The 27379-nt window shown below is 41.3% G+C and overlaps 1 protein-coding gene across 1 annotated transcript in view; it reads right to left on the minus strand.

The window, feature by feature from the left end:
• grk3 (G protein-coupled receptor kinase 3) overlaps positions 1 to 27379 on the minus strand; it is a 293230-nt gene that overhangs the window by 42629 nt on the left and 223222 nt on the right. Inside the window, exons 11-15 of the mRNA XM_063034576.1 lie at positions 24352 to 24482; positions 16682 to 16776; positions 15377 to 15484; positions 5987 to 6053; positions 588 to 688 (exon numbers count right to left, since the gene is read on the minus strand). Coding sequence (XP_062890646.1) covers positions 588 to 688; positions 5987 to 6053; positions 15377 to 15484; positions 16682 to 16776; positions 24352 to 24482 — 502 coding nt within the window. The remainder of the gene's footprint in view (positions 1 to 587; positions 689 to 5986; positions 6054 to 15376; positions 15485 to 16681; positions 16777 to 24351; positions 24483 to 27379) is intronic.

The following is a 27379-nucleotide window of genomic DNA, read 5'->3' on the forward strand; positions in this document are numbered from 1 at the left end:
AGCAATATCTTATATTCCGTCTGGGTAGCCTCTAACTTGATGGCATGAATATCGATTTCTCCTTCTAGTGATAATTTTTTCCCAACCCCCTCCCCGCTTCTTCTTTTCCTCCCTTTGGCCTCTTAGCTCTTCTCACCTGCCCATCACCTCCCCTTGGGTTCCGAACTCCTTCCCTTTCTCCTATGATCCACCTTCCTCTCCTATCAGATTCCTTCCTCTTCAGCCCTTTACCATTCCCACCCACCTGGTTTCACCCAGCACCTTCTAGCTAGTCCACTTTCCCTTCCCTACAGCTTTTTATTCTGGCATCTTCCCCCTTCCTTTCCTGTCTAGAAGAAGGGTATCGGCCCAAAACGTTGACTGTTTATTCATTTCTATAGCTGCTGCCTGACTTCCCCAGTATTTTGTGTACTTAACATTTTGTACCGTGAAGCAAGTATTCTAGCTTACAAGCGATCAAAATCACAGAACTAAAATCTTTGCCAGCTATTTCATGTCTTCGCCCCTTCAGAAAGCACATCCTTAACATTTTCTGGTAGTCTCAAAGCTTCTTAATTATGCAAGGAAAGTATAAAATTACAGCCTACCCACGTCCTAGGCATCCCAGTCTCTTGGCAACATCACGCTGTAACAGACCTTCCAAAAGAGACTTTAACTCCACAGAGAAAGTATCAGGCAACTCCACATTCTGAAGGAGAAAATGAACAATATTAGATAATGTTGTAGTATAAATTGAATGGATATCCATTATATTCTTAATTGATCCAATGTGTTTCAGATTAACATGCTTTGAGAAAACTACCGCGGAAAATCAACAAGGCTGTAAAATAAATATACATGGGATTATTTGAAATGTTTTTCCACAACATTTATAGAGCTAAGAGTCTTATTAAAATGTTTATTCACAAATTAAAACTTGATAGAATTATTAATTGTTTTATCTGAAGAGTAGCTGAGGCTTGAAGATGATAATCTTTTTTGTTCATCGTCCTGGGTCAGTTCCTTGTAGAGTTCTTTGTAACAAGAAGGGATTTAAGTTCCTCTTGAAGTTAAAGACTCTTTTGAATGACGAGGTGAAGATCCAGAAACTCCCACACAGAAATCCTGGAATGGCTGCAGCAGTAGTAGCTGGTTTGGCATGCTCGGTCTTGCTTCTTCTTAGTGTTTCCCCTGGATGCAGCTAATTGCTGAAGTTCCCTCCTTTTCTGTTTCTCGGTGAAAATTAATTAGGTTGATTGCCTTCCCCTTTTCAATATCTTTAAACCCCTCTCCTTTCAGCTATTGGCCAGTTTCATAATGTCACTGTCTACACACTGCTGGTAGCACGGGACCCTCTGATATTATTGATGAACTCGGTAGGCAAATAATCATTCAAAATTGAAGTTTGCTTCATCCTAGACCTCTTGGATAAAGCCAGTGCAGTTTTTTCACAGCTGTCAAAATGAATCAGACTCCTTACTCTCCCTTTGGCATTTGCCCCTGGGGTTTCTCTACAAAATTTACTCTACTCCCTCTTCACTTACGACTCTGTACCTGCATTTAACACCAATACCATCGTCAAATTCGCAGATGACACAACAGTGATCGGGCTGATCTCCAACAGAGACAAATCAGTGTACAGAGCGGAGGTACAGAACTTAGTGAGCTGGTGCTCAGAGAACAACCTGTCTCTTAATATAGCAAAGACTAAGGAGCTAATTAACAATTTTGGAAAGTCACGGGATGGTGAGTACGTTGCAGTCTACATTAACGAAGACATAGTGGAGAGAGTATCCAGTTTCAGGTTTCTGGGATTATGCATCTCAGAAGACCTTACATGGTCCACTAACACCACAACAATAGTTAAGAAAGCACAGCACACTTGTTTTTCCTCAGGATGCTGATGAAAGCTGGTCTACCTGAACAGATGCTGGTGACCTTTTACCACTGCACCATAGAAAGCATCTTAACATACTGCATCTCTGTGTGGTATCTCAGTTGTACAGCAGCTGATAGGAAAGCACTTCAGCGGGTCGTCTCAAGCGCACAAAAGATCATCGGGACACAGCTCCCAGCCCTGGAGGACACTTACAGCTCTCGCTGCCTAAGGAAAGCTACCAGCATCTATAAGGACAATACACACCCATGCAATCATCTGTTTGAACCTCTTCCATCTGGCAGACGTTATAAGATTTTCTATGCCCGCACTTCCAGACTGAAAAATAGCTTTTTCCCCAGAGCTATAAATTGCTCTGAACCAATCCATCAAGCACCATACATAAATTGTTATATTGCTACTTTAATACTGGTTTAATGGCTGTCATGCATCTGCGTTGTGCTTTTGTACTGCTGGACATTGCTTATTCTGGCTGGTTACTTGATTTTATTTATTGTTTATTTACTTTATTTGTTGTTTTATAGCATTGAATACAAGAGTTGCAGACTCATTTTTGCTGTATTGGTGCATGACAAATTATACTATGCAATGACAATAAAGATTTGATTTGATTTCATTTCATTTCATTTCCAGATGGGGGAAAAAAGAAGTTTTAATAATGAGCTGGTCTGTAGGATGTAAAATTGACATCAATTCAGGAGGCAAAAATTTAGCAGAAATATGTCTTCCTGCTGAAGGGACTTGGCCCGAAATGTCGACTGTACTCTTTTCCATAGATGCTGCCTGGCCTGCTGAGTTCCTCCAGCATCTTGTGTGCATTTTGTGTCCTCAGTCTTTTAATGAAAAAAGTTGTGACCTGGGCTTTTTTTTTAATAGAATGTCACTCTATTGGCTAATATTTCTTGTGCTTACCCTTATTACATGTGTCTTTTTAGCTTAGTATACTTTAGTGGGTTTGCACTTAATCCCCGTTTGTTATTTGCATACATGTTGTTGTTCAGTTAAATTATTTCTGTCATCCACTTGCTTTAAAAAAGCTAATTTCTACACAACTGAACTTAACCAGATTCGTAGCTCTCATCTCTGATAAATTCTAAAAATGTTGGCTTAATATCGCAATTATCATCCACCCTAGCAGATTCAATTTTGTTTGGCAATTTCTCACATTGCAGATAATAATGCTAAACAATCTGTAAAGCCAATCTCTACCAACAATGAATAGCTTGGCTTCATTGTTTTCCTTCACTTCCAGTCAGAAGTCACATAGATGCAAAACTTCAGCCCTAACTATACCTGATTTCTCAGTGCTGGTCATTTCTTTGATTAAAGCATTTTTCATCTTTAGCTAAACGAAGAATTCTTGCCACTGACAACACTTTAGAAACTCACAGGAGTTGTTGATTTCACACAATCTCTAAATTTTTGACACATTTCTAATGGTATGCACAGTTGATTCATTTAAACTGTATTAGTGAGCAATCAACACAGCACTATAGTCTTCTAAATTAATCAATGACTACTTTCCAGGCTTGCTGACACGTTCTTCAGGGAATATTGTCACAAGCTTTCATCAACACCTTTTTAACAAGAATGTGAGCTGAAAGCTAACTATCTGGGGTTTGGCACCAATTGAACAGTCAGTCTACCACCTAGAGCGTAAATGTGTAACAGGGCACTGAGAGAGTTAAGCACTGATTACGAAATATAAGTCACTTAGCCCCTAATCGGCTCCATTTCTCACCAATCTCACCGATTGAAGTGTCAAGGAAGACTGAAATCAACAAGAATGAGAGCAGAAGGCAAGCGGGTGTTCAGCCTATCTGCCTGCGTTTGATCGGTCTCTTTCTCCTTCTTGCTCGCTGCTGCCGGAGAAAGGTACCTGCGTGTCACCAATCTCTCTCTCGCCGCTCCTAGAGGAAGGTGCCTGCGTTCGATCAGTCTCCCTCTCCCTCAATGGTGCTGGAGTCCTGGGTCTAGGCAAGGTTTAATCAATGTAGTTTATGGATTTACATTATTTCTGGTTCCTGATTGCTCCTTTTTGCTGTTTTGTGCTTTTTTGATCAGGGAGGACCAGCTCTGCAGCCTGCAGTCAATGAATGACACAACGCTAGACTGAACTGAACATCCCTCGACTGTTTCAATGACTTTGTGGCTTGACTTTACTTGTTTTTTTGCCATTTGCGTGATTTGTTCTTTTTTTTTGCGCTTTGGGGGATGATTTTCTTTGAACAGGTTCCATGGTTTTCTTTCTTTTGTGACTTTTCTGTGGGAAGAGGAATCTCAGGGCTGTATACTGCCTACATACTTTGATAATAAATGTACTGTACTTTGAATCTCGAATGAGTCAGTGCCACTTTAAATTGTGTAACCTGGGGACAATTTGTATCAAAAACTCTGATACTCTTCCTTCCGTCCTTCTCCCATTCTATCACCTAACCCCACATCCAGATCTCCCAGTCATCACAGCATACTTCTGATTCTATTTCAAGTTTAGCTCCCATGCCTTGCTGTGACCTATTATTTTCACACTAACTTGGCAGACTGATAATTATTTCTTAGGTAATGACCAGTTTCTTACAGAAATCATATTACTTTATAAGGATGCCAATTTCTATCTTCTGGATAATCCACCTGCCATTGTGAAAACCTGCAATACAAACCTCCACTTTCCAACACACCAAGGCAGTGATCGTGATTTCACTTCAGATGAATATTTAAGAGCACTAAGCCACAGAAACGACTTAATACTTTGCTCTCAGTAAAGGTTTACATACACCAATGTCACTAATATAACAGAAATGCACCTGGGGTTATTTTATCACATTACTTGATGAGCATCATCACTCTTCAAAGATTTGTGACGAGAATACACATAGATTAAGATGCTAGCTGTCCTGTGCTGGCACCAGTGGGATCAGCAGTTGGTCAGCCACCTGTCTTCAGGAGAAAGAGAGATAAGGAAAACAATGGAGCAGCATTTGGAGATGTTAATGAAGGGACGGGAGAGTTTAACGGAAGGAGAGCTGTCAAGATCGGCTCCCCCTTTGAACCCTGAACTGTTTGAAGTGATGGACAGGCGATACTCCAGCAGGGGGATAAAAAGGGACAGGTTCGCTAAGGCAAGACACACGACACCCCGAGGTAACGAAACCCTGGAAGCGGTGCGTCTTCCAGAAGTCGGTGGGAAGTTTTGGAAGGCTGGTCGCGGGACCAAGCCATAGACGCACAGGGTGGAAAGGCACGATCAGCGGGAACCTGGTGTGTGTCCGCCCTTGCCTGGGTGCCAGGTTCACCGCAGAGAAACGATCGTATCTGGAAACGGAGGGGTCACAGTCGGTGACCTCAGAAGACATCACAAAGGGCTCGCCCGAAAGCTGACTGCGAAGAATATCGAAGGTCTGTGTGGAAGCCGTTTGAATACTCATTCGTTTTGCTCTCTCTCTCCTTCCCCCCACTGTCCATCTCCCACGGCAGTGATTACTGCGAACTGAACTGAATTCAATTGAACTGAACTTTGCGTCACTTTGAAACTGGTCATTTACCCCTAGACGACGATAGAGCTTGATTGATCCTGTTATCTTAATTCTGTGTACATGTGTGTTTATCATTGCTGAATTGTTGCATTTATTATCCTTTTGATTAGAGTACTGTGTTGCTTGTTTCTTTAATAAAACTTTCTTAGTTCTAGTAGTCCGAACTCCAACTGAGTGATCCATTTCTGCCGGTTTGGCAACCCAGTTACGGGGTACGTAACAGATTCAATATTACACCTTCACTAGTCCAATATAAGAAACAGTTCCAGAAATGCATTTTATATGTTTATTTCTATTCAGAAAGCACTGATATCTGGAGAAACCTCTTCAAAAAAGTTAGGCTAAGGTTTCAAAGCTGTCCAAAACTTATTTAGTGAAAACAAATATTATATCAAACAATTAAAATGAGCTATAAATGCTTATTTTCCCCATAACCAAATTTTAAAAATTAAATCAGTTTAAATACAAAACAGTTATTTGGCAAAGTCTGAAGCAGCGTAACCGATCCAATTTAGAATATCTTCCTGTTGCAATGTCTGATGAATGGTTGTGCTTGTGGAGAAATCTGTTTTCTTACCATTGTGAGTGTCATGCGGTCAATCTCATGCTTGTCTTTCGTCTTGTGCTGCCGGAAAGGGCTGTGTCTAATGGGTGAAAAATATACTTTATTATCAGACACCAAAGCAACTGATTGAAACATTACTAACAAGTCACTGGGCAGATGGTCAGTCGCATGGGAATCTTGTGAGAAAAAGAGAAATAAAAGGAAAACTTATCTTGAGCAACTTGGCAAGTTTGATGTTAATATACAAATTCTTTCTGGGAGACAAGGCTGAAAGTATATACTATGTTAATGATCATGAAACATGCAAATGGGGCCAGTTTCTGACAAAGTTTTAAGAAAATGGTTCAAAATCTTTTATATGTTATTTTAATATATTTTTTTCTTCATTGTCCCTTTCAAATCTGTGCTGCTTCCCAAACCAGTGACTCCTCTTTCATTCAGACTGCACTGTGAATCCCTTATGGCAGGGGTTTCCATCTTGGGGTCCACAGACCCCTCAGTTAATGGTAGGGGGGTCCATAGCATAAAGAAATATTGGGAATCCCTGCCTTATGGGTATTCTGCATCTCAGGTCAATTCAGAATTGATACATTCAATATTTTTTGATAATGGCAATAACAATTAAAAAACAAATATAAGAACATCAGAAATAAGAGCAGATGTAAATCATTTAGCCCATCGAGCCTGCTCCACCATTCTATAAGATCATGGCTGATCTGCGACGGACACAGTTCCACCTATTTGCCATTTACCCACAATCCTTAATTCCCTCTCTAAACAAAAAAAAATTAATCTAATTGCGTTTTAAATATATTTAGCGTCGTAACCTCTACTGTTTCCCCAGGCCAAAAAATCTACAGATGGGATTCCCTGCCCAAGGAAGCAAGAACAAAACAGAAGGCTTTAAAAACTCAGTGGGTCAATCTGCATCAAAAGAGGCAAAAGGTGCATGTCGAACATGATGCTCCGTTTAACATGGACTCCATTTGTCAAGATGAACCATACAGGCAGTCAATTCTTGGTGAGCTGAATCAGTGACAATCTATTCAGCTAGACTGTCATGGCATCAGAACTGAACAATAATTTTCCCACCCAATCTACACATTCATATTTTCCAGTAGGGGGCAATAAACAATATTCATCAAAATTGAATCCTGGCTAATTTCCCCACTTCTTTTGCGGGTTAATTAAGGCAGCTGGAGTAACATATTAGCTGCCACAGATGGGTTGAGCTACTCACTGAAGATTGTGGTCAGAACCTGGTATCTTCCAGTCTATATTAAGCTACATAGAGATAATGACTTCTGTGGACCTTGCACAGATGATGGCATGAACATTGACTTCTCTAACTGCCGTTAATGCCCCACCTCCCCTTCATACCCCGTCCGCTATTTATTTATTATTATTATATATTTTTTTCTCTCTCTCTTTTTCTCCCTCTGTCCCTCTCACTATACTCCTTGCCCATTCTCCGGGCTTCCCCCCTCCCCCTTTCTTTCTCCCTAGGCCTCTCGTCCCATGAACCTCTCATATCCCTTTTGCCAATCACCTGTCCAGCTCTTGGCTCCATCCCTCCCCCTCCTGTCTTCTCCTATCATTTTGGATCTGCCCCTCCCCCTCCCACTTTCAAATCTCTTACTATCTCTTCTTTCAGTTAGTCCTGACAAAGGGCCTGGCCCGAAACGTCGACTGTACCTCTTCCTATAGATGCTGCCTGGCCTGCTGCATTCACCAGCAATTTTTATGTGTGTTGCTTGAAATTCCAGCATCTGCAGATTTCCTCGCGCTTGCACAGATTTTTCTGCCTTAACAATAGCTTATTTTTCATGTATGAAATTTGAACTTCTTGTCTTTCAGTTTATTTCTCAAATTATGATACAATTTATGAATAGGTTTATTTTCACATACCGTAATCCCAGTAATATTTTATTCATCGATATGCATCACCTAAATACAATAGCTTAAATGTTACTTTTTATTAAAAATGTTATTTGTCTTTTAAACCACCAGGTAGCAGTCACGTCCAAGAGTCCCCATTTGATGGCATGCACATAGTCCGAACGTTTAATGGGTCATTTTCTGCAAAGCTGTGTCCTGCTGCTCTGTGGACCTGCTGTCTAATAGGAAGAGGATTTTTACTTTCTTTCCACCTCTCTAATCCCTCTGGCTTCTCTGAGTATTGAATCATCAAGTGTTTGCTCACATCGATTGAATTGGACCATCCCAGGGGAGGTCACTGCTGTTGTCATTGCCATCTCTTTTCCTTTACTGGAACACACTGCACCGCTCTTTAAAGGGCAACATCAAACAGAGTGATATACTTCTACTGCACAGCACCTGCAGGAGCCTGGCCATCCACACCACATTGTGAAGAATGGAATCCTGTTTTATCAACAGGTTTCAATTTTGAAAGGAATTAAGGAATTAGGATTTATTAAAACTGCTTTAAGTTATTCTCAGTACAGTTCCAAAAGCAAGTTTAATAAAACAGTGTGGACAGTCAGCACCGTTTTCCCAGGGTGAAAATGGTTAATATGCGAGGGCATCATTTTAAGGAGATTGAAGGAAAGTCTATGTTAGATATTGGAAAAGTTTTTTTTAACACAGAGAGAGGTAAGTGCATGGAATGCACTATCAGAGGTGATGGTAGAGACGGATTCATTAGGGAGATTTAAGGGACCTTTAGATAGGCATGTGGATGAACGTGTTTGTGGGAGGAAAGTGTTAGATTGATCTTGGAGTAGGTTAAAAGATCGGCATAACATTGTGGACCGAAGGGCCTGCACTGTGTTGTAATGTTCTGTATTCTACGTCGTATTCCAAATACTCTTGCTTTTGCTCTTCCATTTGCTTATTCCTAATAAAATCCACAGGAACTTAAATTTAATTGAGTTTCTTTTTTCTCCAAAAAGTGATACTTTTTTGTTGTGCAACACACAAAATGCTAGAGGAACTTAGCAGGTCAGGCAGCATCTATGGAAATGAATAAACAGTCATCGCTTGGCTGGGAACCTTCTTCAGGACTGGAAAAGAAGGGTAAAATGCCAGAATAAAAAGCTGGGGGGCAGGGTGGGGGAAGGTGAAGGAGGACTAAGTAGAAAGTGATAGGTCGAGCCAGGTGTGTGCAAAAGGTAAAGGGCTGGAGAAGAAGGAATCTGATAAGAGAGGAGAGTGCACCATGCGAGAAAGGGAAGAAGAGGGGGCACCATGGGAGGTGAGGAGAAAAGGCCAGAGTGGGGAACAAGAGAAAAGAGAAGAGGAAGGTTGAAAAAAAATTATCAGAAGGAGAAGTCAATGTTCATGCTATCAGGTTGGAGGCTACCTAGACTGAATATGAGGCTTTGCTCCTCCACCCTAAGAGTGGCCTCAACGTAGCAAAAGAGGAGTCCATGAACTGATACGTTGGTATGGGAATGAGGATAGGAAATAAAATGATCAACCATCAGGAAATTTGGCTTCTGGCAGATGGAGCGGAGGTGCTCGACAACGAGGTCCCCCAGTTTATGTCAGATCCCACAAATGTAGAGGAGGCCACACTGGACGCAACAGATGACCCCAACAGCTTTGCTGAAGCGTTGCCTCACCTGAGGGGCCTGGTTCTTGTTAAATAAAAGCATTTTGAAGAGAGCTAACCTGTTTCCTTTAATCTATCAACATCTACTTCACAGCATTATACATTAGCCAAAGGAGTAACTTCTAACCTCTTACGTCTTGATTCAGCAAACTCTAACCTCATTTTGATTTTATTTTTCTGTATTTGTTGTCTGAGCTTTGTAAGTTAGTGGGTTTGAACAGAGCTTAGGACAGTGCTGCCTCATTGAACAATATACAAATATAGATAGGGAACAACAACCTGAGACGCACACAAATTAATTGTATTTTGGGGGGTGGGGTTTAAGTTTCATGTACAGTAACTACTCATTTCCCCCACCATCACCAAACAATCCTCACCCCCCATCCACTGTCCACGAGGCGGCACAGTGGCATAGTGGTTAGCACAATGCTTTACAGCACTTTCGACCCAGGTTTGGTTCACGCCACAGTCTGTAAGGAGTTTGTATATTCTCCCCATGAGCACATGGGTTTCTTCCAAGTGCTCCGATTTCCTCCAACAGTCCCAAGGCTTACCAGCTGGTAGGTTAATTGGTCATGGTACTAATTGTCTCAGGGTTAAACAGGGGAATTGCGGACAGCGCAGCTCAAAGGGCCTGTTCCATGCTGTATCTCAATAAATAAAGTAAGCAACACAGGAAGGCTTCTTGGACATATTGTATTCATCAGCTGCAGGCAAAAGAGTGTGTAGAAAACAAGCTGAAAGGATCCAGCATTTGTAATGCTCATCAGTGAAAGCAAGTCAAATGAACGAGGTTCCTAGTTTTCTGTGGTAAAAGGAAATAATATCTGACAACAAAAGACACATGTTTAGAAATCAGATGTACAACATCTCCAAAACACACCTTTGTGCCCAGTGTCAAAAGCAGGTCTGCAGCAGCATTAGTATATTTTACACCCAGGAAGAAGTGTTAAGACACGACCTGGGAGGTCCATGACAAGACCACACTGCATTAAGTGCAGCTGCCAACATTTTACTGTGTAGCAACCAACCTTCTTGTTAGCCTGTAAACAGCAGCAACACATATAACGGTTGCCATGGTATTGAGAGAGACTGCGGGGAAGCTGAGTGAGCTCCCACATTCAGACAGGGACGTTGATGAAAGCAAAGGAAATACTGGCAGGAATGCACCGGGAGGTGAGGACACTCATCAGAATCATCACAAGAACAACCTAAGCCAGAGACAGATTGAGTAGTCTACTGCAAGAATGAGAATCCCAGAAAATAATTCAAAACCTCGTAAGATATATCAAAGAGAATTGCACACTATTAACAAAACTGCTCTCTTATACAAACATACTATTCTAAATATACACACAAACTGCTAATCCACACATCCAATCTTATCCTGCCCCTGACTTTCTTCCCTCCAGCCACCGACAGTGGTCAAGCCTCCAGGGTAGGATTGTTGTTGGTATTCCCTGCTGTGCCCTGCCGTGCATCGGGAGGCAACCTTGCCGATGCTTTAGTATATGTCTGTTTTTTACGAGGCCGAGTTGTTAGCTCGGTGCTCAACCCAGCACGGGTGGAAAGAATGCAAGGAGCCGGCCGGATTCAAACCCGGGACCACTCGCCTTAAAGTCCGGCGCAGAAACCACTACACCACCGGCCGGCAAGTTAGGATACTGGAAAAGTTCACTCATTGTCCTTCATTTTCTCCAACAATAAGGTTAGAACATATAGAAACAGAGAAGATATTGCCAGAAGGGGAGTGGCCTTCCTGACTGCAACATCTCACCAGGATGAAGGAGGCTACGCTCTTCCGCTCAGCAGAAAATGTAAACCAACTCTCAAGCAGACACTATAATAAATCTGCCAGGTATGCTCATTATAAGTCTTCCATGAAACTGGAACATTCCCTTGAAACTAATCTGTTATATCCATGTATGCTGCCGCATCACCATAAAGGAGACATTATACTATGGGAGGAGAGTCCCCTGGATACAGACTAGGAGCAGGAAATGAAGGAAGAGGATGAGGCAGTGAACAATGAAGATGACCACTGGCACTGCCAGGGGTAGCAGATTAGGTCAAGGACTAGGCATCAAAATGAAATGCAGAGGCACTGGCAGGCTGTTCTCAGATTAAGGAATTCAGTGAGGAGGTTCGCCCGGGGTGTCGACCATGCATCTGTTTTGCCTCAGAGAACTTGGATGAGGTCTGCAAATGGGTTGCTTTCATAACAAATCTGATGCATATCAAGATGATAAGTGACCAATCTGTGGTCACAAAGAGACACTGTGGTGTGCCACTTGGACATCAAAAGGTATCAGGAAAGTTCTGAAATGGGAATGCTTTTTGGGTGCTCAACTTAGGGCCAAATGTCAGGATTTTCATAAACAAATCTCAAAGCACAAGCAATATTCATTTTTTTCTCATTTAGAATAACTAATTCAAGGCCTGTCTACCTAAACCGAGAGGGAGGAACCTAACATTTTGTTGAGGTAAGAACCAGGCTGACGTGGAAAAGTCAGGTATGGATCGAAGCGTGGCGGCAGGGTCCAGGTCCAGAGTGTATCGATGAGACAGGGCCCAGGTCTTCGAGCGAGGAATGAGCAGGTGCTGGGACAATTTATGCACCGGGCCAGATGGATTAAAAAGGCAGGGTGGCAGGACCAGAGGCGAGGGTCAGGCTGATTCTACTCGCTGCTCTGCAACGTTTACTCTTCTCTGCACCACACTGAGGCTGAAGCTGTGGCCTGTTCTGGGCTTCATGTCTATGGGCTCCACAACGTTTACTCTGCTACGCACTGAAGTGCCTCTATTAAAAATAAATGGCTTCCTGCTATAGAACATGATGATGAAATTATGCAACTGATGATAATGTTGCCTTGGTACTGGCACAATAAGTGAATTAGAATCACTTGGTTCCCAACCTGATCCAAACATGGACCAAAGAGGCGAATTCCAGAAGTGAGATGAGTATTGACACTGATGACAGTGCAGCATTTGACTGAGTGTGACACGAATGTGATCAGAGGGAAAATACTCCAGTAGTTGGGATCCCAAAGGAAGATTATTATGCTTGTCAGATTCAATCTGTGGCCTAGGCCAAATGCTTCCAGCTGATTCATCAATAACACTCCTTTCATCTTAACATCAGACATAGGAATGTTCATGGATGAATGCACAATCTTCAATTCCACTCATAACTCCTTAGAAAATGAGGCAGTCTGTGCCAGTGTGTAGTAGAGCCAAACAACATCAGTCATGGGTTATTCTGTGAGAGAAGTGCTATGCATCTCCAACAGCAGAGAATGGAACTATCCATAACATTTAATACATTTTCTTTGCTGAATTTATTATCAATATCCTGGGGATCATCATCAACAAGAGACCTGTGACATAAATATCATGGCCATAGAGTAAGTTAACTCCAGATATCTAATGCCTTTCCACCAGCTATATGCTCTGAGCCAGGATCCTATCAACTGGTATCCTCTCAATAATCCTCAACATTTATCCCCTCTACCACTGGCATACAGTGGTCAGATCCTGAAAATGAATAAAAAGCATTTGATATACAAGATTTCCTCTAAGAGGGCCACAACCTTGTCATTGGATTCAGAGGCTTGCGTGCCTCAATGACCCAGAGAGCTATGTTGGCTGGAGTCAGGGCTTTATGTGTTGGCTCTTGGTAGGATCACCCATGCCAAACAGGTCAGAGGGTAAAGGACAGACTAAGAGTGGTCCACCGGTCCTCCAGGTGTGGGGGGTCAGCTCAGGGCTAACAACTCTGACTGGTAAAACAAAATTATTACAGAAACACAAACACGAGGAAATCTGCAGATGCTGGAATTTCAAGCAACACACATACAAAGTGCTGGTGGAATGCAGCAGGCCAGTCAGCATCTATAGGAAGAGGTACAGTCGACATTTCGGGCCGAGACCCTTCGTCAGGCCGAACTGAAAGAAGAGATACTAAGAGATTTGAAAGTGGGAGGGGGAGGAGGAGATCCTAAATGATAGGAGAAGACAGGAGGGGGAGGGATGGAGATAAGAGCTGGAAAGTTGATTGGCACAAGGAATATGAGAGGATCATGGGACGGGAGGTCTAGGGAGAAGGGTGAGGGGGGAAGACCAGAGGATGGGCAAGGAGTATAGTGAGAGGGACAGAGGGAGAAAAAGGAGAGAGAGAAAAAAAATTAATAATAATAATAAATGAGTAACGGATGGGGTACGAGGGGGAGGTGGGGCATTAACGGAAGTTTAAGAAGAATGTGTGTATGTAAATAAATAACGGATGGGGTACGAAGGGAAGGTGGGGCACTAACAGAAGTTTGAGAAGTCAATGTTCATGCCATCAGGTTGGAGGCTACCCAGACGGAATATAAGGTGTTGTTCCTGCAACCTAAGTGTGGCTTCATCTTGACAGTAGAGGAGGCCGTGGATAGACATACCAGAATGGGAATGGGACGTGGAATTAAAATGTGTGGCCACTGGAAGATCCTGCTTTCTCTGGCGGATTTTAATTCCATGACCCATTCCCATTCTGATATGTCTATCCACGGCCTCCTCTATTGTCAAGATGAAGCCACACTCAGGTTGGAGGAACAACACCTTATATTCCGTCTGGGTAGCCTCCAAACTGATGGCATGAACATTGACTTCTCTAACTTCCGTTAATGCCCCACCTTCCCTTCATACCCCATCCCTTATTTATTTATTCATTTATTATTATTATTATTAATTTTTTTTCTCTCTTTCTCCTTTTTCTCCCTCTGTCCCTCTCACTATACTCCTTGCCCATCCTCTGGGCTTCCCCCCTCACCCTTTCTTTCTCCCTAGACCTCCTGTCCCATGAACCTCTCATATCCCTTTTGCCAATCACCTGTCCAGCTCTTGGCTCCATCCCTCCCCCTCCTGTCTTCTCCTATCATTTTGAATCTCGCCCTCCCCCTCCCACTTCCAAATCTCTTACTGTCTCTTCTTTCAGTTAGTCCTGACGAAGGGTCTCGGCCCGAAACATGGACTGTACCTTTTCCTATAGATGCTGCCTGGTCTGCTGCAATCCACCAGCAATTTTTATGTGTGTTGCTTATTACAGAAACAACAATGAAGAATCCATTTACATCTGATTACAATGGTATTACTGAGTGTCCACTCGGGACGTATGACTGGCAGTAGAGAAAACTGAGAGGAAGCTACTGACACGATGAAGGAAGCTCTGAACACTGACAGAGATGGAGGACCTTCATTGCTGCCTTAAACGCCTATGGTGTAATGGACAGTAAGTAAGAAATACAAGATTTACTGAGGTATTTTTTGTCCCTAAGAAATCAAAATCTCTTCAGTTTTCAAATATGACTCATTATTACTGACATTAAGGATCAGATATCTACTTCTCCTTCAATGTTTGAATGCTTCACATTTCAAAAACAGGAACTGGACCTAGTTTGATTGAAGCATGACACAAACAAGCACACATAAAGATGTAATGAAATTGAAACCTACATTTCATCTGTGAAATGATATAAATTGTTCTCTAAATAAATAAATATGCATTTATATAACAATGTACACAGCAGAATTCATTGCAGAGAGCTGAATTATCAAATCTGATTGGTTGAATTGTAAAAAAGGGATTAAGAACTACAAGTCAGAATGTGCAACTCCGCTCAATGCTGTTTTACACTAATTCCATCAGTTTTAGGGTTGATATTCCAGACGGTCACTTTATCAGATCTTAAACTGCCCTGCAAGGACATAACAATTTAAACGTGGTGACAATCTGCAAAGCTGATTTTAAGCAATTAATTTCATATAGCATTCTGTGTTTAGTGACTTACCCTCGAAGTAATTTGAAGAGCATGCAGCCCAAAGAGAACCAATCTGCACTACTGTCGTATGCTGTACCTTTCTGTAACACCTCTGGAGCCATGTATCCATGCGTCCCACTGCATCAAAAGAACAAATTATGCTTCAACATTAAGAATTAACCAAAGTCCTTCGGTTGCATATTATGATACCTTTTGATACCCGCAACAAAAATGGAAGAAATGGTGACAGCTGGTTGCTCAGAGAGATGGTGGTTCATTAGAATTTTGTTCTTTATCTCAGCTACTACCTAACCTCAAACTGATTGACAGTGATGATGTTAACAATGGTTATGACAAGTTTAAGCTAGGTAATTCATTTTTTTTGGTTTCTGATGTTATCAACAATCCATCAAGGAAGTGTATTTGTTTATACAAGATAAGGAAGAATTTCCTTATAAAGCATGCTTGGATGAAGAACTGGAATGTTGCTGTGTTGTATACTGGTAAGAATCATGGCCTGCAGGAAAGAAGGATTGAAATGCTGTTTCATTAGGCTGTATTTATGTATGCTTGAATGGCAATTAAACTTGAACTTGAAAGGGAAAAAAAGTAACAAGAAGTATTAAATTACTCCCATAAGTAAGATCTTGTTGCAAATAAGATAAGTGAGGAAGTTGCAAACTTTTCAATTAGTAACAACAGATACAAAATGCTGAAGGAACTCAGCAGGTCAGGCAACATCTATGGAAATGAACAGATTGTTGATGTTTTGGGCCGAGATCCTTCTTCAGTGAAGAAACATATTTAAATCATGGGAAATCTAAATATTGACAGTAGAGGATCATAACACAAAGGGAACTATTCTAAAAGTTCAATTTAGAGTTATCCTTTAAACATTTTTAGAAGAAATATCATTCTCAAAATATCATAAGAAGATAGCTTTATGGGGATTTTCCACTAATTTCTTAAGGATCTGTTGCAAAGATAAATATTAACTGCGGCCACGAGGAAATCTGCAGATGCTGGAATTTCAAGCAACACACATAAAAGTTGCTGGTGAGGCCAGGCAGCATCTCTAGGAAGAGGTACAGTCGATGTTTCAGGCTGAGTCCTGTCGAAGGGTCTCGGCCCGAAATGTCGACTGTACCTCTTCCTAGGGATGTTGCCTGGCCTGCTGCGTTCACCAGCAACTTTTGTGTGTCTATTAACTGCAGCTGAGGGGTGAATTTGAGAGAAATGGCAGGATGTAAAAAGAGGAACACATTCATCTGCCAGCACAAGACTGGTCATGCTCATGCAAAAAATGTCTACATTAATAGGTTAGCAAGTACGTACACGCTGGCATGAGGCTTCTTCTTTGAGAAATCGCAGGCAAGCCCAAGATCTGATATTCTCACGTGACCATGTTCATCCAGTAGAATATTTGCAGGCTGTGAAAATAATACAAGTAATATAATACTGCAATCAGAATCATTATAATTTCACTCATAACCCACATGACAATTTCAATACTCATTGTGACTTGAACAAAGCAAGTTGGAGCCAAAGGAGTTAGCTTGCAAATGATACCTGAAGAATTTCAGGAGCTCACATTCAAATTTCTACAAAAGCTGTGGAATTTAAATTCAACTAAAAATATAAGATTTGGGAAAATAGCTAGTATTAGACCATAAGATACAGGAGCAGAATTGGGCTATTTGGCCCATTGAGTCTGCTCCGCCATTTCATCATGGCTGATCCAATTTTCCTCTCAGCCCCTATGTCCTGCCTTCTCCCATATCCCTTTGTGCCCTGACCAGTCAAGAAACTATCAACCTCCGCCTTAAATATACATAAAGACTTGGTCTCCTGAGCTGCCTGTGTCACAGAATTCCACAGGTTCATCATTCTCTGGTTTAAGTAATAATGACCACTAAAAATGCCCAACTGTTACAAAAATGTGGTTCACCAACATACTTCACAGGAGGAAATCTGTTAATCCTACCTGGTCTCCCCTGCAGCTAACTTCAGTCCTATTCTGTGCAGTTGATACTTAAATGCCTTCTGAAATGGCCTAGAAAGCCACTAAATTCAAGGGTAAGTACATGGCCAATAAATACTGCACTTATTCACAATACCCAGATCCTTAACAAACATTTATAGACCCACAAATAGGATCGTTGATTGTAAGTACTGGCCTTAACAAAGGGAGGTTCCCCTCTGCTCATCATAGCATATGTTATGTCCACTTGAGAGGAAAAATCTCATCTACAGAACTCCAAAACTGCAATATTTGTCCCATGCTAACACGGCAGTGCTGGATTCTCTGCTTGAGCCTCAGAGATAGAACTTAAACCTCAGTCTTCAAATGAAGAGGCAAGCATGATAATATTGATTCAGAAAATGACCGAGCCTTTCAAACCCTTATTCTTATGATAGTGTGCGGAGGCAAACTGTTTCTGCCTGGATGTTGACAGAGGACTATTTTCTTAACATGCCGTTAAAGCTTTAACGTTCACTGGTGCTCTCTGAATCACATTATCACGTGCCCTTACTTTCACTGTTTCATGGCAAAATGAGTGAAGCAGGTGAGGAATGGTTCTCTGAAGGTGTCAGATTTTCAATGTTCAGCATTGTGAGAGACACAAGGGGTATTTATTTTAGTAGTGTGCACTTTACTTCGAATTAGGAACTCCAATTTATTTATTTAGATACAGCACAGAATAGGCTATTCTGGCCCTTCGAGCCACGCCACCCACAATCCCCCAATTTAGTCCTAGCCTAATCACAGGGCAAGTTACAATGACCAATTAACCTCAATCGGTAAAACTTTGAACTGTGGGAAGCAACCAGAGCACCTGGAGGAAACCCATGAGGTCAAGGGGAGAATGTACAAACTCCTTACAGGCTATGATAACACATTAAGTTTTCAAATAATCAGAATATCTGAAGATAGAAAAGCCTCACAGTATACTGTAAGTTCTCATCCCATTACCTACGTGCTATCCATGGATATCTACAAAGACCTCCTTGTCAGAGCCATCTGCCTTGAATTAAAAGATTAATCCTAATGGAGCCATTCATCTCCTAACAGCTCTGCCCTAAAATGGTATACAGAAGCATCAAAGGTTGATGGAATTAACATTCTGTAACTAAAGAAAGTCAAAATAAATATAGTTTCTTTGTGCAACTTGAAAATTATTTCTTTACTGATGCCTTGGTAGTAATGGATATAAAAGATATCAAGAAAGAGCATCACTGCTGAAGACATTTTCAAAGGCGATGAAGATCAGCACAGGCAGTCCGGGATAGGGATGTTAGCAATTTCAGCAGGAACACAGATAGCATAGTACATCACTGTAATTAGCACCTTCTGTACAATTAGAGATCAAAAGAGCAGCCATAAGTGTACTAATATATTGTCCATGAACCCATATATAGGGACTACTTCCCTTGGCAGCACTGATTTTTAAGCTTAAAAATTGACAGCCTTCTTTCAATATGTCAAGACCATCCTTATAACCTTCTGGGTAGGACTCCACTAGATCTCACAGGGCAGCAAGAGAGTTATATTTATTTCATCACAACAGCTATTGCACATAAATAATACAGTTGTATCTTCTACTAGGTGCACTTAATTGTTTCACTGGAGTCCCGAGCCACATCTATATCAGGTATGTCTTGTCTCTAAGGAAGTATCCTCAAATGTAATTGCCTTATCAATGAGTTCAAGAGTTTCCAAATGATGGACAATACAAGCATGGTGGTAGCCATCTGCAGAATTTCATCTCAGATACACAATCTTCTGACAGGCATCATGGACAACTTGAATATTTTGTGAATTGTTTCACAAATTTTATCTGGTAGCTTCAAAGACACTTGAATACAAAGCTGCATCCTGAGAAATCGAGCAATGCAGTGGAACCTTCTATTCCTATTTCCTTTTGAACTGTCAATTGTATCTGATCTTAGAAGCCAAAAAAACTTGCAGCCAAATTGAAGTAGATTCATTACCTGTTAAATTCCCACACTGACCAGTTTTTGGCTGAGGTAGGAGCCAATGCATCTGTTCTCTATCTGCATTGTGCGTTTATTGTGGTAGTTAGTCCAGTGGGTGGGTAAAAGCCATGGTAAAAGCGAAGGGTTTTAGCTACATATTTATGCTTTGTTCTGGGGACTGCCAGGGTGTCATATTTTTTGTTGACTGTTTAATTCCACTTAGTTCCACTGCTCAAGATTGTTTGTTTCACTAGTTGCTAATAAAGGGTTGAATATATTTCTTCAACTTTACGGGACGTTATTATTGGATTGATCAGAGAGCGCATCATACAAGGATAACAACACGTGATAGGCTACCAGCAGTGGCACTGGTTTGTTCAAGCTGCTGCTACAACTGATTTTGCTTAGATCCTTTGTGACACTATGAAAGGATGGAGTGCCAATAAGTAGAGGTCAATGTTCATAAGGACAGATAGGCAATCAAAAGGTAGCAGATCATTGCAAGAGAAATCATATAAATGTTTGATGGAAGCCCAAGGCCATCATTCTTTTTGAAAACAGGTATCATTGTTAAAATACATCTTGTACCTAATGAAGACTTGTACCTACATGACTCAGGGAGGCAAATCTGATATGCTGGAGTGTTGTGCTGAACTCCATGCCTCTGTAACTCCTCTGTTCACTCACTGCATAACCTAATATTTATTCAATGCAGTCACATTTTCACCATCCGTACTTCTCTCCAAACAAAAGCCTTGATGCAGTTCAAATAAATATATAATAGCAAACTTAAAGGGTAAATGTCAAACCTCTCAAATATAGGTCTCTTTTTGTGTGATATTTAAGAACAAAGGTGCGTAAAGAAAAGGCTAACATGAATTCTTAACAAATTGCTCTTTCTGTTTATTGACAAAATAAGTTTTATGTGGAGGTTCTCTCTTCCTAATCCATGAAAAAAACAGAATGGAATAAATGAATCAACAAGCAATCTGACTTCTGAGCTGCCATTCCTCTCCATCTTTTCCAAGTGGCTCTCATTAAATGCCACTATGTTAGATTATTTGCTTTCAGTCTGAACCAGCGGTATGTGACAAATGAAAGCAGGAAACCTTGTTGATCTGCCTGTTCCCTGTAGAGAGAACAAGTTTTCAAACCATCCCTTTTTCAATTAGGATTGCCAGCTCTCTAGGATGTCCTGGATTCTTTACAAATTAATGCTTAATCTCCAAGGAAGTGTTGCAAGCAACCCTGGAGAAAAATCGTGACAAAAGTAAACGTATTTTTAAAGAAAAATAATTCTTTCAATATTTTTGTTCAATTATAAAAACAATGAGTAGAGAGACAACGTTGTGCACGTTTATAAACAGTAATTACCCAACTGGAGTAAACTGCTTATCCACTTATCTTTGAATGAAATATATGGCTTTAAAGACTGAAAGAAACTGTAAGGTATAAAATATCAATAATGATGTAATTATTTATAAATAAAGGAACATTTACATTAAACTTTTAATCAATCAACCCAATTAAAAAGTAACCTGTGACAGAATTTCTGACAAAACACCGGCGAAAGGAAGAAATAGGATTAGTTTAGATAAGTACTTGACAATCAGTGCAGATGCAAAGGGCAAAAGGCTTGTTTCTATGCTATACAATCCTAATATACTATCCTTTTACAGACAACTTTGATCTTCGCCCTTTCAATGAATTATTTTAATTCCCTATCATATTCCTACAGTGACCTTTCTGCACAGTTCAAGAAAACCCTACATAGCCTCACATTACAGCACCTCCCTTCCAACCAACAGTGTGCAAATGCTGAAATCTGGAACAATAAGCAATCTGCTATTGGAATTCAGTGGGTTAAGCAGCATCTCTGGGGGAAAGTGAATTGTTGATATTTGGGTCAAAATCATACATCAGGACCAAGGATCAGGATCAGCTTTTGTGTGGCTCCAGATTCCAGCATCTGCAGATTCTTGTGAATCCAATTTATACACTGTTATGTTCTTTCTTGTAAAAAAAATGTATGAAATTTATGTTTATGTTTTTCTTGTGAATGTTCTGTATCTGATGCTATGTACCTGTGATACTGCTGCAAGTAAGCTTTTCATTGCAGCTTTATCTAGGTGTGCATGACAATAAACTCAACTTTGACTTTGGTACAGAAAGCAATTTCTTTTGGGGCACAATTGAGAGCATCCTGTCTGGCTGCATCACTGCCTGGTATGGGAGCTGTACTTCCCTCAATCGCAGGACCCTGCAGAGAGTGGTGCGGACAGCCCAGCACATCTGTAGACGTGAACTTCCCACTGTTCAGGATATTTGCAAAGACAGATGTGTAAAAGGGCCCAAAGGATCATTGGGGACCTGAGTCACCCCAACCACAAAATGTTCCAGCTGCTACCATCTGGGAAACGGTACTGCAGCACTAAAACCAGGGCCAATAGGCTCCCAGACATCTTCTTCCACCAGGCCATCAGACTGCTTAATTCATGCTGACACAACTTAATTTCTGTTATACTGTTGTACATACTATTTATTATAAATTACTATAAATTGCACATTGCACATTTAAATGGAGACGTAACAAAGATTTTTACTCATGTACATTAAGGATGTAAGTAATAAAGTCAATTCATTCAATTGCATCCACTTTATCAAAGACTTGCCTTTGCTCTTCAACCTCATCCTTATAGCAAATTAAAGACCCTAGTTTTCTCACATTTTTAATTCAGATAAAGGGATTGTTGACCCCAATTCTGTTCTTTTCTCTATATAACCATCATATCGAATATTTCCACCATTTTTGGTAGTTATTTTGTACCACGTTCTGACCAGCCTCTGTAGATAATAGAACTGACCCATTTGAAACAGATGGTTACTTAAGAATACAAACCTAGGTCCTTTTTGCTGGATGGTAACATGTTTGCTTTATTCCATTCCCTTTACAGCACAGGATGAGTGTCATTTGTGGAATACACTGTACACTTAGCAGCAGGAAACAAAATATTTTCATATATAATGCAGGATCTTAATCAGGCATAGCTACACAGGGTGGTGAAGTAGTCACATAGCGAGCTTGCTTTCATTGGTCAGGGCACTGTGTAAGAATTGGGCCAATACTTTGCATCTGTGCAAGATGACAATAATATCATACTTGTGGACTATAGTGTGAAGTCCTGGTTATCTAGCTATAGGAAGCTTGGCATTGAGCTGGAAAGAGTGCAAAGGAGATGCACAAGAATGTTAACAGACTGGAAGGCTTGAGTTATAAGAAGAGGTTGGGGTTATTTTTCCAAGAGCACAAGAATCTGAAGGGTGATCTTACAGAAGTATAAAAATGTCATGAGGTGCATAGACACGGTTGATGGTCACAATCTTATCCCCCAGGGGAAAAAACGAATAATAATAATAATAGGAAAAAAATAGAGTTTAAGGTGAAATGGGAAAGATTTAAATGTGACCAGAGGGGCAAGATTTTGGGGCAGCACGGTAGCACAGTGGTTACACATCACTTTACAGTCCAAGTGACCTGGGTTTAATTCTCACCACTGCCTCTAAAAGAGTTTGTAGGTTCTCCCTGTGACCATGTGGATTTCTTCTGGGTGCTCTGGTTTCCTCCCTCAGTCCAAAGATGCACTGGTTGGTAGGTTTATTGGTCACTGTAAATTGTCCTGTGATTAGGCTAGGATTAAATCAGTGGATTGCTGTGTGGCGTGGCTCGAAGTGATTTAAGGGCCTATTCCACACTGTCTCTCATTAATAAATAACATTTTCACAAAGAGGGCATGTGAGTTTATGGAATGACCTGCTAAAGGAAGTTTTAGAAGTGCATACAATAATGTTTAAAAGACATACAGTAGCGACATGAATAGGAAAGTTTTAAAGGGATATTGGCCAAATGTAGGAACACAAGACTGGCTCAGGAAGGCAACTTGGTTGGCAAGGACAAATTAGGCCAAAGGAACGGTTTCTATATTGTACGACTCTATGACCTTAATAAAATCCCGGTAATGCTTTGAACCCATGGTGCTAACCAGCTTGTTTTAACTTTTCCAGGTTTGAACTCTAGTTGAATCCATTGCGTTCAGAACCATTTAGAGTTAAATTCCATCACTTCTGTACTTGTAGCTTACCTTTGTTCCTTTCTTTTCTTACTCCCTAGTCCTTTTGCTTATGGACCTCTAATTTATTTTCAGCTTCTGTAAGTAGGCTCCTCTCATTATTTTTCGGCACCACCACATTAATCTTTTTTTTCCCCTAACACCATCACGTCATACACAGTTTACAGGTCACTTAGAAATACTTGAAAGCAGGTTCCTGTACCCTCATGGTCACTAGGTCTAAGTAATAGCTACGTTTACCTCAACAATGTTCTGAAGGGTATCACCACCATTAAGTTGGCAGTATATTATCATCACTTCCTTCAAAGCAGTTCAAGATGGGCATAAAATGCTGCCCTTACCATTGAAGCTATATCATAGAATTAATTTTAAAAATACACACCAGTTATTTGCTTTCTGCAATTGAGATATTAGTTGACCATTGTACCTTCCATACATTCCCATTCGCAAAGGTAGCCTAGTGGTTAGTAGAATGCTATTATAGCTCAGGGCGTCGGAGTTCGGAGTTCAATGCCGGTGCTCTCTGGAAGGAGTCTCTGTACATCCTCTCTGTGCAATGCGTGGGCTTTCCCCGGGTGCTCTGGTTTTCTCCCACAGTTCAAAGACGTACTGGGTAGGTTAACTGGTCATTGTAAATTGTCCCATGATTAGGTTAGGGTTAAATTGGGGTTGTCAGGGGTAGCCAGGCTCGAAGGGCCAGAAGGGCCTATTCTGCACTGTATCAAAATAAAATCAAATGAAAATTTAAACTGAAGTTTACTTGCTCATCTTTCCTGTATGTACCTCTGATAAGAAGATTATCTTTTCAAGCAAAAATCTACAGGTGACTTGACCTGTATTATCTTCTTATATTAAACATAAATTAAAATTATGTTTCTGTTTGCATCAATTTCATCTTACCTTCAAGTCTCTGTACACTACAAATCGATTGTGCATGTGTTCAAGGCCCAGCATAATCTCAGCAGCATAGAACCTCATCTCCTTCTCTGAGAACACTCCATGCTGTGAAAGATGGTAATGCAAATCTCCACCTACAAGCCAAAAAAGCAGAGAGCTACATGTCTCTGAATCTATTAGCATGCCAAATATATCATACCTACATCAAAGATCTAGTAATCTCAACAGTTTGCAGCATAATCACTGCCTTCAACCCTACCTCAATAAATAAGTAACCTCATTAAGCTGAACTTTGTGCAGAAATATTTGTATTAGTTTAGTTATTTATTACTTAGTGATTTGATTGACATGAAATAAGTTCATTTTTTAAATGCCCAGTGCAGTGATTATTGATTTGGAGACAATGGATGAACAAGCAGTAAATCTGTTTTAAGGTGTTAATTAAGAAAGGGATGTTGGGTAATTCAGTACAGAACTGTTCTCAAACAATACCACTGGATTTTTAATGTCCACCTGAATCTCCATCAAAAGCACTCAGTTCCTTTATTCCATGACTTACTTAAAGGACCGATGTTTGGGAATGCAACGTTCAGGAGAACTATTTCTCATATCTAAGTGTACATTGTTATCTATGATGAACTAGTCTGGTGAGTATTTTACTGAATGAGCAAAGCACATTTGGGATGTTTATTTTATTTGTATGGAATAAGCTCACTTTATAAGACCATAAGACATAGGACCAGGATTAAACCATTCAGCCCATTGAGTCTGCTCAGTCATTCTATCAAGGCTGATTTATTATCCCCCTCAATCTCATTCTCCTGCCTTTGCCCTGTAACCTTTGAGGTCCTAACTACTCAAGAACCTATCAAACTCCACTTTAAATATTCTCAATACCTTCCAGAGCCATCTGTGGCAATGAATTCCGCAGCTATTCTTCCCTCTGACTAAAGAAATTCCTCCTCATCGTGTTCTAAATAGACATCCCTCTATTCCAAGGGTTCCCAACGTTTTTTATGCCATGGATCTCTACAATTAACCGATGGGTCCGTGGACCCCATGTTGGGAACCCTTGCTGTATTTTGTGCCCTCTGGTCCAAGACAATCTTTATGAATACTGAATGACATACAAAGGTTATGGAAATCAAAACAATATACAAAACTTAGCTGGTGATATCCACAAACCTGAATCTGAATTTGATGAAGCAACACACATCAAGGTTGCTGGTGAACGCAGCAGGCCAAGCAGCATCTCTAGGAAGAGGTACAGTCGATGTTTCAGGCCGAGACCCTTCGTCAGGACTAACTGAAGGAAGAGTTAGTAAGAGATTTGAAAGTGGGAGGGGGAGGGGGAGATCCAAAATGATAGGAGAAGACAGGAGGGGGAGGGATGGAGCCAAGAGCTGCACCGGTGATTGGCAAAGGGGATATGAGAGGATGATGGGACAGGAGGCCCAGGGAGAAGGAAAAGGGTGGGGGGGAACCCAGAGGATGGACAAGAGATATAGTCAGAGGGAGAAAAAGGAAAGAGAGAGAAAGAATGTGTGTATATAAATAAATAATGGATGGGGTACGAGGGGGACGTGGGGCATTAGTGGAAGTTAGAGAAGTCAATGTTCATGCCATCAGGTTGGAGGCTACCCAGACGGAATATAAGGTGTTGTTCCTCCAACCTGAGTGTGGCTTCATCTTTACAGTAGAGGAGGCCGTGGATAGACATGTCAGAATGGGAATGGGATGTGGAATTAAAACTTGTGGCCACTGGGAGATCCTGCTTTCTCTGGCGGACAGAGCGTAGGTGTTCAGCAAAGCGGTCTCCCAGTCTGCGTCGGGTCTCGCCAATATATAGAAGGCCACATCAGGAGCACCGGATGCAGTATATCACCTCAGCCGACTCACAGGTAAAGTGTTGCCTCACCTGGAAGGACTGTCTGGGGCCCTGAATGTTAGTGAGGGAGGAAGTGTAAGGGCATGTGTAGCATTTGTTCCGCTTACAAGGATAAGTGCCAGGAGGGAGATCCGTGGGGTGGGATGGGGGGGACGAATGGACAAGGGAGTCGCGTAGGGAGCAATCCCTGCAGAAAGCAGGGGGGGAGAGGGAAAGATGCGCTTAGTGGTGGGATCCCGTTGGAGGTGGCGGAAGTTACGGAGAATAATATGTTGGACCCGGAGGCTGGTGGGGTGGTAGGTGAGGACCAGGGGTACCCTATTCCTAGTGGGGTGGCGGGAGGATGGAGTGAGAACAGATGTGCGTGAAATGGGGGAGATGTGTTTGAGAGCAGAGTTGATGGTGGAGGAAGGGAAGCCCCTTTCTTTAAAAAAGGAAGACATCTCCCTCGTCCTGGAATGAAAAGCCTCATCCTGAGAGCAGATGCGGCGAAGACGGAGGTATTGCGAGAAGGGGATGGCATTTTTGCAAGAGAGAGGGTGAGAAGAGGAATAGTCCATCCCCCTCCTGTCTTCTCCTATCATTTTGGATCTCCCCCTCCCCCTCCCCCTCCCACTTTCAAATCTCTTACTAACTCTTCCTTCAGTTAGTCCTGATGAAGGGTCTCGGCCTGAAACGTCGACTGTACCTCTTCCTGGAGATGCTGCCTGGCCTGCTGCGTTCACCAGCAACTTTGATGTGTGTTGCTTGAAACAGCATCTGCAGAATTCCTGTTGTCTGAATTTGATGGGCCATTTTAAGTTTGAGAGGATTATTCTAATTTTAACCAGGACTACGTTTACTGTGGACAAAAACATTTTATTTTTACTTTGCAGCTACAGTATTTGTGCCAAATAAAAAGACAATCAAGAGAAGGATATTGATTAGTGTGGAAAAGAAAAGGGACCTCAGAGTGCATGCATACAGATCCTTAAAGAGAGCAATCTGGTGGCTAACAGGTGTGTGGGATGCTTTCCAATAGCCAAAGTACAGAATATAAGATCTGTGAGGTTATGTCAGGAATGCATTTCAGGCACCATTCAATTTTGGTCACCACATTACAAGAAAGATATGACCATCCTGGAGAAGATGCAGAGAAGATCT

The sequence above is a fragment of the Mobula hypostoma genome, chromosome 27 (assembly GCF_963921235.1).
Source record: "Mobula hypostoma chromosome 27, sMobHyp1.1, whole genome shotgun sequence".
Classification (NCBI taxonomy): domain Eukaryota; kingdom Metazoa; phylum Chordata; class Chondrichthyes; order Myliobatiformes; family Myliobatidae; genus Mobula; species Mobula hypostoma.